General features: G+C 42.8%; 1 protein-coding gene across 1 annotated transcript; it reads right to left on the reverse strand.

Annotated features, from left to right (window-relative positions):
- Positions 1 to 9,191: 9,191 nt before the first annotated feature.
- Positions 9,192 to 12,481, reverse strand: LOC119330823 (putative disease resistance protein At1g50180). The gene is made up of 3 exons (XM_037603951.1): positions 10,911 to 12,481; positions 9,751 to 10,784; positions 9,192 to 9,329 (listed from the first exon to the last, which is right to left on the reverse strand). The coding sequence occupies exons 1-3, from the start codon at positions 12,475 to 12,477 to the stop codon at positions 9,318 to 9,320; spliced, it is 2,613 nt and encodes an 870-aa protein (XP_037459848.1). The 5' UTR covers positions 12,478 to 12,481; the 3' UTR covers positions 9,192 to 9,317.
- Positions 12,482 to 13,987: the final 1,506 nt, after the last annotated feature.

Raw genomic sequence — 13,987 nt, forward strand, 5'->3', positions numbered from 1 at the left:
TTATTGCGGTATCACATGGACACAGGAAGATGATAACGTTCAACGTTCCTCTATCTGACCCAGCCCGTCCCACTGCATCTACTCGCGTGGGTCAGGTTCAGTGTTTTTATTTTAAATTAAACACAAGAGGGGTCTCGAAGGACCCCGAATGTGCATTAGATATTTCTGCCAACAGTACAAGCACCAATTACACAAGGACCAACATAGCACAGAAAATTACAGAGCAGTCCTTGCTTTTTGCAAAGAGGACTCCAGAACAGAAAATAGAAAATCAATCTAGTCCTTAAACACAGCACCAACCGGAGACGAACCACTTGGGGCGGCGGCTTCGCTGCGCCATCTCCATCAAGCCTGCAGAAGCTCGGCTAATACTAAACTGCCTCCCATCAGACGACGGCGCATCAGAAGGAAAGAACGGAGCCGACGAGGCTCCAATAGGCCGCCCTCCGACCAAAAGAAGCACGCGGAAGCCAGCAAGCAGGTAAAGTGGCATCCCCAGCCCAGGTTTAAATTCTGGTGCTCGCATTATTTCTGTATTTATTTTAGGATTTTCGCCGATGCGCTTTCAGTCTCAAGATGATATGCCGGCCCAATTTCTCGAATGTGCTCATAGGGGTAGTGTGTGTGTGCATTCATATGGGTGAGTGTATGCGCGTATGTACGAGCGCTTGTGTAGCACCCATCTGTAATGAGCTACAGCGACCCTCGTGTTTAAGCTAAGTCATTTTGATTTGCAATGCTTGATCACCTTTGGAATCATATCTCATTTCAAACTCCTTCACTGATTCAAATGCAATTTGCAAGTGAAATTTAAAGTTGCACAAAAATGGTTGCAAGTGGGTGGGTGACCATCTCTTGTATATATAGCGTGGTGCAGAGATGCAAAGTCAAGTATATTGTTTAGCCTGAATATTTCTGTACATGACAAGATAGCTGTGTGCCAAAATTTGGGGATAATCACATAATCGTTGAATTTTAAATACCTCAGAGACTTCCAGCTTTAGTGGGACTAGATACAAGTAATTGCTTTGAGTATCTAATTGACCACATCAATCAGTTGGTGAGTGGATGAAAAGAGAAGCTATTATCGACAGGAGGAAAGGAAACATTCACTGGTAGAAAAAGGGCCTATAGTCCCGGTTCGTAAGGGTCTTTAGTCCCGGTTCCTGAACCGGGACTAAAGTGTCGGTACTAATGCCCTGACCCTTTAGTCCCGGTTCAATCCAGAACCGGGACTAAAGGGCGCGGCCACGTGGAGCTCCACCTTTAGTCCCAGTTGGTAACACCAACCGGGACTAAAGGAAATTTTATGATTTTTTTTTGAAAAAAAATTTTGAATTTTTTTTGAATTTTTTTATTTTCAAACTTTTGAATTATTTTAACCTCTAGTCTGTAATCACCACCCCTCATCACTTCTCAATTTATCCTCTAATCATCCCTCATCACTTCTCAATTTATCCTCTAATCACCCCTCATCATTCCAAATCATCTAACTTCCCGAACGGTCACCCATCCTCACACTCCCCCAGCCTGAACACGCTTAACTTTCGGGTTCTATTCTCTCTCGCTCCAAGTCTGCACTTGTTGTTTTCCTGACAATAGTAAGATGTCAATCCTATTAACCTTCAGGAATTTTGCTTGAGCATGAAGTGACACATTTCACTGTTTGAGTTTGAAACTATTGTTTTAAAAAACAATAATTATTTAGTAACACTAATATTTCTTGAATAATTAGTTTGACCATTGTTTGACCACAGTTTGACCAGATTTGACCAAAATTGAAATAACTAAAATAATTATTTAGTAACACTAATATTCTAGAATAATTAGTTTGACCATTGTTTGACCACAGTTCGCCCACTGTTTGAATATTTTTCAATTTTTTCCACTCTAGATCTTAAAAGCCCCGTAACTTTTTTTCTATCAGGTTTTTGAGGATTTTGAAAATGTTTAACGGGGCCTAAAGCCCCACAATTTGGATGTAACTTTTCGAGTAGATGATTTTTCATATAAAAAACTTTTTCATCCGAGTTAGTATGCAAAAGTTATGCCCATTTTTACAAATTTCAGAGAGATTTTGCAAATAAAGTCAAAATTCACATTTGCAAATTTTCCCAACAACTAGAGCACATATCACATGAGAAACTTATTTTCTTTTATTTTTTTGACATTTCCATTATTTTCTTTTATTTTTTTTTAAAACTGAAAAGGCGATCCAGGGGGGGTAGAGTTTGAAAATGGGATCTTTAGTACCGGTTCGTGGCACGAACCGGGACTAAAGGTCTCAACCCCATTAGTCCCGGTTCGTGCCTCAAACCGGGACTAAAGGTCTAATCTTTAGTCCTGGTTTGAGGCACGAACCGGGACTAAAAGTCATCGCACCCTTTAGTCCCGGTTCATGTCTTAAACCGGGACTAAAGGGCCCGAGTGAACCGGGACTAATGCCTTAGCCGCACGAACCGGGACCAATGCTCACATTAGTCCCGGTTCTAGACTGAACCGGGACTAATGGGCTGAGCCGGCCTGGACCATAGCCCTGTTTTCTACTAGTGATTGATCAAATCAGTTGTTCAAGCCATTCCGGTGTTTGCAATGTCGATATTCAAAATCACAAAAAGAATTTTGAAGGGATGAAAGATGCAATATCTAAGTACTAGTGGGGTGATGATGACAACCACAAGAGTATGCATTGGGCGGCTTGGTGGAAATTATGTGTTCCGAAGGAGAGAGTAGGACTTGGATTCAGAGATTTACATAGCTTTAATTTAGTAATGTTGGCTAAGCAAGTATGGCACCTCCTGGAGAACCTTGATTCATTATGTGCAAAACTTTTGTGGGCCAATCATTATCCGTATGTGAGGCTTTTGGAAGCCCAAATGAAGAATGGCAGTTCATATACTTGGCAAAGTATCTGTGCTGGAATCCAGACCTTTAAGAGAGGTGCAATATGGCATATTGGGGTTGGTACTCAGGTAAATATTTGGACCGATCCATGGATCTCGGCGATCATTGTAGGATGTGTAATCTAGAGGGGGAACTTTGCTTTCGAAGGTATCTAAACTTGTTGAACCAGGGACAGGGCTATGGGATCAACAGTTAGTCGATGATCTCTTTTGGGTAGTGCGGTCCCATTAGCACCTCATGGCACGATTGAGGACTTTGTTGCCTAGAGATTTACTAAGCATCATTTGTTCACGCTGAGGTTGGCGTAGCACGTCAAACCAGAGCATCAGTTCGGACGTTGGTACCGGCGTTCTAAAGGAAAACCATCACAATGGCATCCAATTTGGACGAAGCTTTGTAGTGCTCATGTTCGGGCCAAGATAAAAGTTCATGCGTGGAAGGCCCTACATGGATTTATTCGGTGTATGGGTGTACTGGCGAATCGCCACATTGCAAGCAATGTTTAAGTGTCAAAGAGAATGATGTAATGGACAAGACCCATTCGTTAGCTTAGCAAATGATCGGTCAGTTTATTGCAATTGCTTTCTTAATGTCAAATACATATTCCTTCGACGATGAGATCATGCAACTCCCAGATACATTAGGAATACCTTGTGTGCTATCAAATGTCACAACATAACTAGGTGATCATAAAGATGCTCTACATGTATCTCCGAAGGTGTTTGTTGAGTTGGCATAGATCAAGATTAAGATTTGTCACTCTGTGTATCGGAGAGGTATCTCTGGGCCCTCTCGGTAATACACATCACAAGAAGCTTTCAAGCAAAGTGACTAAGGAGTTAGTTATGAGCCAATGTATTAAGGAACTAGTAAAGAGACTTGCCGCTAACGATATTGAACTAGGTATGAAAATACCGACGACCGAATCTCGGGCAAGTAGCATACCGATAGACAAAGGGAATTACGTATGTTGTCATAAGGTTCGACTGATAAAGATATTTGTAGAATATGTAGGAACCAATATGGGCACCCAAGTTCCGCTATTAGTTATTGACCAGAGAGGTGTCTCGGCCATGTCTACATAGTTCTCGAACCCGTAGGGTCCGCACGCTTAAAGTTTGTTAATGATATAGTGTTATATGAGTTATATGATTTGGTGACCGAATATTGTCCGGAGTCCTGGATGAGATCACGAACCGGACGAGGTGCTCTGGAATGGTCCGGATGTAAAGATCGATATATAGAACGATCCTATTTGGACACAGAAAGAGTTTCGGGAGGTACCGGGTGGTCATTGATCACCGGAAGGGGTTCCGGGAACCCCTCCCCCCTGGAGGTTAATGGGCCATATGGGCCAAAGGGGGGAAACACAACAGCCCACAAAGGGCTGGCTCGCCCCTCCTAAGGCCGCAGCCCTTGGCGAGAGAAGGACAGGGCGGAGTCGGCCTCCCCCTTCCTTCCCTCTCCTCCCCTTTCCTTCCTCCTTTGTGCAAACAAGGTAAGGGGGGTCGCCACAGGGCAGGAGCCCAAGGGGGCCGGTGGCCACCCTTGGGGTGCCTGCTGGCTGCCTCCCCTCTCCCCCACCTATATCTCTGAGGGAGGGGGCGCCACACACAGGCCACGACAATCTCTTAGCCGTGTTCGGCGCCCTCTCCACAGTTTCGTCCCTCGGTCATATTTTTGGAGTGCTTAGGTGAAGCCCTGCGGAGAAGCATCACCACCACTGTCACCACGCCGTCATGCTGCTGGAACTCATCCACTACTTCGTCCATCTTGCTGTATCAAGAAGGCGAGGACATCACAGAGCTGAACATATGCTGAGCGCCGAGGTGTTGTATGTTCGGTCTACGAGGGTACGTAGACACACTCTCCCCTCTCGTTGCTATGCATCTCCATGGATAGATCTTGCGTGTGCGTAGAATTTGTTTCTTTTTCATGCAACGTTCCCCAACAGTTACCCTAGCCATCTCGCTGCCGCCATGCCGCCTCCTCCTCAACTCACCTCCGGCCACCTGCATCGCCGCGCCGCCGCCTCCTCCTCCACCCCTCCCTCCTCAACACCGGCTCAAGGGTACGTACATGCAGGGAGTATACTGTAGTGCCTCGGGGGGAGGGGGGGGGGGGGCGTAGCGAGACGGACACTGTAGAGACTTGGGTTACTATCAATTTTATTTGTTTTAAATGATTAGTTTCTAAATGTGACCATTTTTGGAAAATTTGAGAACTTCTTTGAAAACGTAAACATTTTTTGAAAATTGGAGAACTTTTTTACGAAAAACGAAAATGCGAACATTTTCGAAAATATTTGAAGTTTTTAAATTTTTTCTGAAAAACATGATCGTTTGTTGAAAATGTTGAACCTTTTATTGAAAAATGTAAATAATTTTTCGAAAATCTAAACACGCAAATTTTTAAAATATGTGAACATTTTTAAAATTCAAAACATTTTGAAAAATCTGAACATATGCAAAAATATAAAATAAAAAAAACCAGTAACAGAAAAAATTGGACCAGAACCTTTAGATGGTTACCAAAAGCGGTAAAAATCAAACAGAAACCTTGTGAAAGCTTCGCAAAGCCGGAGCGCTTGGTGCTATGGCTAACGTGGCCGGCCTACTATGATCGTTAGCTTGGTTTTCCTGTGCGTTTCCTCGACATTTGGACGCACTGAGCATCAAATAGGAACCGCCGCAAAGAAGCCCCTCCATCGCAAAGCCGGAATGCTTTATGCTATACTGCGTTCGCTAACCATATTTTTTTGAATGCAAGGCATTGCTTGCATATATGGGCGATGATATGTGTCGCTCGTAGCCACCACGACGTCTCGCGTCGCTGCTATTGGGCGGCCCAATAACGCGGTTTTTTCACCTTTTTTCCTATGTGTTTTTTTACTTAGGTCATTTGTTTTTTCCTAGGTCGGTTGCTAATTAAAAAATTTCAAAAAAATCCAATAAATGTTCACAAAATAGAAAAAAGTTCCTGAATTCAAAAAACTTTCACGAAATCAAAGAAATGTTCACCAAATTCAATTAGTTTTCAAAAAAGTTTGCATTTAAAAAATCAGGAATTTTAAATAATGTTTGTGAGTTCAGAAAATATTTGTGAGTTCAAAACTTATACACTATTTTAAAAAATATTCCATGAATTCAAAAAAATTCAGATATTCAAAAAAATCTTGCGAATTTGGAAAATATGAATTAATTAAAAAATTTATTCTTAGACATTAAAAAATGTGCACAAAAGTTATTTCAAATTTGTGAACATTGTTTGAAATTGCAAATAGAATTTGAAAATTCCTAATATTTCTTGGAAAACCTGAACGCTTTTTAAGTGTGAACATTTTGTGAAAAAACATGAACAATTTTTAAGTTCAATTGTTTTTTGGAAAAAACAAACAATTTATGAAAGTCCAAATAAAATTTGAAGATTTTGAATTTTTTTGATAATTTTATGAATATTATAAAAAAGGAAAATGAAAAAGGAAATAGAAAAAAAAGGAAAAATGCAGGAAAAAAAGTTTTAGAAACCTAGGTTCCGAAAACCGGTAAAAACTATCTCGAAACCTTTTAGAAGGTTCCCAAACTGGCTGAGTAACAGTTCATGAACCCGTCGAATTCAAGCAAACACGCTCTTTCTGGGCCGTCCCAGCCTAACGGTCGTAGCGACAGTGACGCGAATCTTATTGCTCACAATAAGGGATGGACGAAATCACTAATTAAGAAATACTCCTTTCAAAGATCACTTCCACCTTTCCAGGTTGCGACAAGTAGCGCGTTGCATGTGCGCCACTTGTCGCAACTGGGGAATTTTTCATTTTTTTCGTAGATCTGTTCATTCAAAATGTTTTTTCTCTTAAACTGTACATCCAAATCTCAAACCATTTTCACCGTTGGATTTCTTGTGTCGAGATCTTCAAAACTAGATTCTATGTTGATAGGTTTTGACAAACTTTTTTAACAAAAAAACCGAACGAAAAAACTACACCGGAAGCACCCTTTTCACTTTACGAAAGCCGTTTCCGAGAGGAACGGTCGTGCCTCTCGCGGAAGCAAATCCGTGCCTCTCACAGAAGAACAACCGTGTTTCTCACGTAAGAAAAAAAAAGAAACGTACTTTTTTCGTTTCTGGGAGGCACGGCCGTGCCTCTCGCGGAAGCTAATCTGTGCCTCTCGTGAAAAAAAGAAAACACGTTCTTTTTTCGTTTCCGAGAGGTGCAACCATGCCTCTCGCGGAAGTAAATATGTGCCCTCGCGGAAGCAAAACCGTGCTTCTCACGGAAGAAAAAAGAAGAGAAAACGTGTTTTTTTTTCATTTCCGAGAGGCACGCCCGTGCGTCTCGCGGAAGAGAAAAAAAATGTGTTGTTCGCGTGAGAAGTTAAGAAAGGTCGGTGAAAAAACCGAAAGGGCAAAAAAAAGAAGGAAAAAACCCATCTAGAAGGCTGAAAATGCGAGCGGAAAAATAAAAAAATCCGAAGGATGCGCCCAGAGCGTGACACGTGGCAACGGCTGAGAGCGCGCCAGGTGGTGTGCTCGCAGCCCACCCCAAATGACCCTTGACGAGACTCCTGAAAGAGCGCTCCTCAAATAGTTGCTCCTGGGATAAATAGCATTTTTTTAATGGATAAGTAGCATTCGAGTGTGTGCATATATTCCTGGTGGTCTTGTGAGAATGAAGCCCGCAAACACGACAAATCCCTTCTCTCCCCCCTCCGCTCTCTCCTTTTTCTCATGGAGACCCACGCCCCGCGCCCGCCTCCGGCGGCCGCAGAGAGCAGCGCCAGCACCGAGGAGCCTCGGTGGCTCGCGGCCAACTCCGAGCCATTTAAGTATTTGATCAGTTTGGCTGAAGAAGTTCAGTTAAATTGTCATACTGATTGATTATACACGGTACCATCATATAGTGAAACTTGCTCTATGTTTTTCGTCGAAACCCTCTTGCTCTTCTCGAGGTTCATTACGATGCAGTTATGGTGTGTTTGTTTATGGTGCAGGTGCTATGAAGAGATTATCCAAAGTAACAAGAAAAGGAAAATGAGTGACAGGAGATAGCAGCGAGAACAGCAGATTGCTACTATTTTCCTACTGCTAGTGATCTAGTGCAAACACCCAGCGATGTTTGTTGCTTTCTTCTTCCTACTATTTCTTGGGGCAGGGAAGGATAAATAAATACAAGACATCAGCTCCTCCTCATTAGCTGAATCTGGTTGTTGAGAGTCAGGATGGCTACCTTCTCTGCGCTAATTATACGAGGATTATACATCGACTAATTATACCAGGATTATACATCTGACCCAATTTACTCGTTCTTTTTTGTGGGTTCGCTTGTGGGTTTACTTTAGGAGGCACAACTGTAAAAAATGTGAGAAGAAAAGCAAAACAAAATTGTGGTTACCGATTGCCGTTGACTTGTTCGATTGGTTCCAGTGCACAAACCATTTATCTGTGTGAATGGGTTATTTGTGCATACTTGATGACTGGCTCATGTCCTGTCGAAGTTTTTGTGACAATTTGTGTGGATGGGAGATGTGTTGGTTTGTTTGTGCATAGTCTGATGACCGGTGACGACTGTCTGTCTCTGTGGTCCTGTGCAAAGTTTCTAGTGGTAGTGTACAAAGCTTATATTATTTTTTCAGTTATGCTTGCAGGACATGGAGATATTTGGAGGTCAGTATTCAGAATTCTCACCGTGAAAGGAAATATTTGATGGTCTGTTGTTGTGCTTGAAGCGAAGGTTTTGAACGGTTTGGATTTCAATCCTGAATCAAGCAACCAGAGGTGTACTTGGTGGCGGTTTGCAGTTGCAAATGCAATGAATCAGATGCTTCCATTGGGTCCCAAATGCGATGACAAATTTAAGGCGGGACATTTGTTACATGCACGGGTGATTTCCAAGCACAAATTAACAGTTGGCCATACGGATGTCAATCGAGACAAGTCACTGTTCACTGATCATGAAAGAGGGGAAAAAAGAAGGTTAGATTAACATTAGGTACTAATACACACAATACAAGATTGCCAAGACAGGTTACAAATCAGAAAAAGGAACACCTACATGCAACTCATTACTCATAGTATCGCCTCGGCGACGAAGCATTTTTATTGACATTCAGATACATATTTCACAGAATACATGCGGTTGGAAGGATGATGTGTTCATGTTCCACAGAATACATGCACTAAGAATTAACTGACACTTTTATACACGGAGAATTGGCACTCTTCTAGACCCCCACAAATCCATCTCATGCAGCGCCTGGCGACGGCATCGGAGAACGGGGAGGCGACGAGATTGGCATCGGGAGGGGCCATTGGGGATTTGGGGCAGAGAGGCCGTCAAAGGAGAAGGAGAGATGTGAGGATTCCGAGGAGTGAGAGATGGATTCGAGGGGAGAATTCCAGAGCGCCAGATTTCTCTATTTCTTCACCTGCGCAAAATATTAAAAAAAAGTCATAAGAAAAATAACTTAGTTTTCTTTTTACGGGGAAGGAAAAAACTTAGTTACACGCACGGAAGCAGTGAAGTTGATCCTGAAACTAACGAACATTAACTCATCCAATCTACATATAATACTAGTATTGATTTGCTACGGTACAGCAGCATATAAAGATTGGGCTTGTTAGTGAACATGCTACAAGGGTTGAATGATGGAACGGATATGGCATCTCGATCAATCGCCTTAATATTTGGAACTAATTAACGTGTGGACAAACAGATATGCATAGATATAGTACTACAAGTATTTTGCTACAGAGGGAGTAGATAGCAAAGAAAATGGAAGGAAGGGGAACAAGATCGACCAAGGGGCAAATTAATTAAACTTAAGCTGCGCGTACGTATGTATATACCTCGCATCCTTTCCGCCGCAGCTCATTTAGTGTGATGTCATCTTCAGAAATCTGGGTCATAAAGGCCAGCTCCAGGTGATCGAGAGACGGAAGGTGCAGCAACCCCACGGGAAGCTTGCTGATCTTCTTGCAGGACTGAAGTGTCAGGTGGGAGAGCTTTGGCATTGCCCCTTCCTCCATCCTCCACACCTCGGTGGAAAAATTACCAAGTTCTAACTCTTGCAGCCGAGGAAACCCTTGGGAAGAGCAGCACACGGTCTGGCCTTTGTACCCCCACAACCTCAACACCACAAGACAGGGAAGCTTCTCCAGGATCGGCATCGGGTCTTGTTTTATGACATCAGCAGATAGAAAAAGAGAGCGTACGCTTTGTGGGAACTCGGCAGGCAGCTTATCGAGCACATCAAATTGGCCGAGACTAATATCGACCAGGTGAGGCATGTTTGCAAATATGTTGAGCACCTCGGCTGGTATATTGGGGTGCATAAACAAGCAGAAGGTTGTCAATTGATTCAGCTGGCCCAAGAAAATCATCATGTCATGACAGCGGAAATCAGTGCCAACAGGATCAAGAAGCAACGCAAAGCTCTGTAGCTCTTTCGGCTGCAGTCGCACACTCCTTGCAGGTGGCGGTGGAGAAAAAAAACAATTGCGAAGGTAAACATGCCTTAGAGTAGGGATATCCCAGAGAGAGTTCGGTACTACTGACTCCAATATTGTGCCCCTTAGATCTATTGTCTGCAAGTAAAGGAGCTTTCCAATTGAAGAAGGGAGCGCCACACCTTCACAATATCTCAACCTAAGCAATCTTAGGTGAATGCACCTACCAATTACACTGGAGAAGTCTTTTAGTGTTGAATCTTCAATGCAAAGAACTCTCAGGAATCTCAGCTTAGGAAGGGACGTTGATGAGAGTCCAAAGCCAAGCAGACTTCGGACATTAGGCGTTGCAGGTAAAATCTGATCACTCAAAGTTTGAAAGCTAAAACGATAAGACATCAAGTTATCAGACGATGATGATGCACCTGCTTGGCCTGAAATTTTTTTAGAGTGCATTACATGTCAGATAAAAAGCCTGACCTGCTTGGCCTTACAAGGACATATAGTAAATTTAAAAATGGAACCAATTAATACGAAGAGACCAGGAGACGAAACCTGACCTGCAGTTTTGTCGATGGCATCAAGAAAACCATCTTGTCTTGCCTCTTCTATGCACCAGTCATGTAAGATATCGTGAATTCTTATTCTCTCTATCCATCCATGTGCCCTACTTCTGCGAACAACTTGCACCAAGCTTCTCTGAGCCAACTCGGTTACATATCTCTGTGCTGTTTCTTCTAGTGTATGGTTTGGTGTATGTGGAATGAAACTTTCTGCTATCCACAATTCAATAAGATACGCCACATATATTTCATAATCCTCGGGAAAAGCAGCAAAATAAAGTAAACAAGATCTCAAATGATTTGGTAGGTCCTTGTAGCTGCGTGCCAGTATGACACGCATCATTTTTCCGTCCTTGGTTGCTGGCCAATCAGAGAGTATATTGGACCATGTTTGTGCATTTAGATTTTTTGATAAATAACCCCCCAAGACTGCAAGTGCAAGCGGCAATCCATCACATTTCTTTGCAAGCCTTTTCCCAAGTTTTTTAAACTCATCCACATCACGTATGGCAGATCTTTTGTATGGTGGTAAAGCTTTGCTGCTAAAAAGTTCCCAACTTTTCTCTTCATCTAACTTCTTCAAATGGTGAACATGGGTTGGCATTTGGACATGATTTGCAACATCTCCCTTCCGGGTGGTTAATAGTACTCTACTACCATTAGTTGCATCTGGAAAAGCTTTAACCCTTTTATTTATCTGGTCCCATGTGTCGGTTTCCCACACATCATCAAGAACTATCAAGTATCTTTTGTGCAATAGAAAATCATGGATCTCCTTTCCCACCTCATACTCATTCATCTTAGCAATTGACTCATCTCTGCCCCCCATTATTTGTTTCATAATATCCTTTAGTAAATCAATGCCCTTGAATTTTTGAGATACAGTGACCCAAGAAGTTGCCTCAAAGTGTTGTTTGACACTAGATGAAGTGTATACTTTTCTAGCAAGTGTTGTTTTTCCAGCCCCACCCATGGCAACTATGGAGACAACACTAAGAGTTATGTTCTCTTTGTCAACTAACTTTCCAACTATTTCCTTGTACTCGTCCCCAAAACCAATAAGGTCAATATCTTCAAAGTTTTGGTGCATAGTCCCATAATCTTGTGGATACTCATCCCCAATAAGAACCTTTTCTACATCACTAGTGTCCAAATTGATTTTCAAACGGTTTGCACTATCAAATATCTCACTGATCTTCCGTTTTACACGCTGTATTTCAGCACCAATTGTGTGAAGGGCAATCAGGTCACTTGGCAAACGAGCATACCTGGAGATGGCACCCATGAAGCCATTCTTGAGCCTGTTTCTCTTCTCCGTGTAGTCGGCCGCTTCAATGGCATTCTCGGCCTCATATGCCGCATCCCTGATCTGGCTGACCCAGGTAGCCACAAGCTCATCTCCTGATCTCCTTTTGGCGTCGGCGGATTTAAGGTAGCTCTTGAGCCGCTTCAGCTCATCCTTCAAGAATCCCACTTCAAGGTTGACGCCGCATAGGAATGTGGTCTCCTGGACAGCAAGGGTGCTCACGTTGCCAAGCACGGAGCCAATGGCCGACTCGGCCATTAGTTTCTTCGAGCTCTCTGCCCTCACAGATGGAATGCTTGACAAGAGATGAGTGGGTGGAAGAAATTAAGCAGGTGTGGCTGGCAAGGTACACTTTGATGGCGTCTGGTTTTGTATTTCTTGTTGCTTTGAGCTTGGTTGTATATATAGCAGAGCAGATTCAGCTCAGCTCATGTATACGTGATGATGGGAATAAAGGAAAGAATATGGTGTGCTTCCGGGGAGGGCTAGAGGTTCTTTACCTTTGCTGTGACATGAAGGCAAGGTATTAGTCAGATGCAGGCAGAGCAAAGAAGCTCCTCCACACCTTTGCAAGGTTTTAGCATCATTCGATCCCCCCATCTGCATGGGGGACTGATGGGCGCCGGCGCACCGGCCTAAAGTTTCGGCCGGTCGCGCGTAGGTCGTCCGATTCGATTAGTTTAATCCGTCCGATCGTCTGGCACGTCGTTCCTTTGCTTCAACCATGGAGTACGCTGGTGGCTCACCTGCATGCCCGGAAGTCGCTTGTCCCATGCGCCGTGGATGTTGCATGCAGTCACGTGGGTGGAGCCCATCCAAATAATGATTGTGACTTCTCTCTGCTATGTGCACACAATAGTTTCAATCAAAAATGTACATAGAAAATCTGCACTTGTTGTTAAACTGTATTTGTATGTAGCATTGCAGCAAAAATTCACAACAAAAATCAAAAACACAAATAAAAAAAATCATATGTTTTGTAGCATAATTTCTGTACTTTTACAACGAAAAAAGAACATATGTAGCATTGTGCAAAAAAAGCTCACAACAAAAAACAAAAAAACTATGGAAGCAAAATTGTTATATTTTTTCTACATATTTTCCAGTATAAATTTACAACTAGAAAAGCACTCATGTAGCAGTTCGCTGGCCATTGCAGGTTTCATGGAAGCGCGAGCCTCCAGGAAGCTTTTTTCTATCGCCGGTTGAAGCCTTTTTCGTATATAATTGAAGCTTTTTTTGTCAACGGTTGTAGCTTTTTCCATTGCACAGTGTCCTGGTTGAATCTTTTGCATCTACCGTTGAAGCTTTTTCTGTCAACGGTTGAAGCTTTTTTCGTTGCACAGTATCCTGGTTGAAGCTTTTGCATCTACGGTTGAACCTTTTTCTGTCAACGTTTCCAGCATTTTTCTTTTTTCAGTGTCTCGTTGAAGCATTTTTTATCCATGGTTGAAGCATTTCTGTCAATGGTTGCAACACTAAGTGACCCCTAGATTCCGCTATCTTCGATTGAAACTTATTAATGATTGGTTGTGGTTGTAGCTTTTCGGGTTGCACAAAACTGGCTGCAGCACTCATGCAGCAAAAAGATAATGCTGATTCCAGCAAAAGATCACCACCGGTTCTAGTAAAAGATCTTTGTGGTTGTTGCGTCGGTGGGGGAGTAATTTTAGATGTGTGGGGACTGAAGAGGTAATGTGAGAGGCAAAAGCGATAAGGCCAGAGGAAAAGTAAGAAGAGAAAACAAACGTAGGAAGAGATCAGAAAA

Source organism: Triticum dicoccoides, chromosome 7A (assembly GCF_002162155.2).
Source record: "Triticum dicoccoides isolate Atlit2015 ecotype Zavitan chromosome 7A, WEW_v2.0, whole genome shotgun sequence".
In the NCBI taxonomy this organism is placed as follows: domain Eukaryota; kingdom Viridiplantae; phylum Streptophyta; class Magnoliopsida; order Poales; family Poaceae; genus Triticum; species Triticum dicoccoides.

Coding starts and splice junctions, on each gene's coding strand:
- LOC119330823 (XM_037603951.1), bottom strand. CDS start 12,477: ATGGCCGAGTCGGCCATTGGCTCCGTGCTTGGCAACGTGAGCACCCTT. Junction 10,785..10,910: donor TGCCATCGACAAAACTGCAG/GTCAGGTTTCGT, acceptor AAAAAATTTCAG/GCCAAGCAGGTGCATCATCA.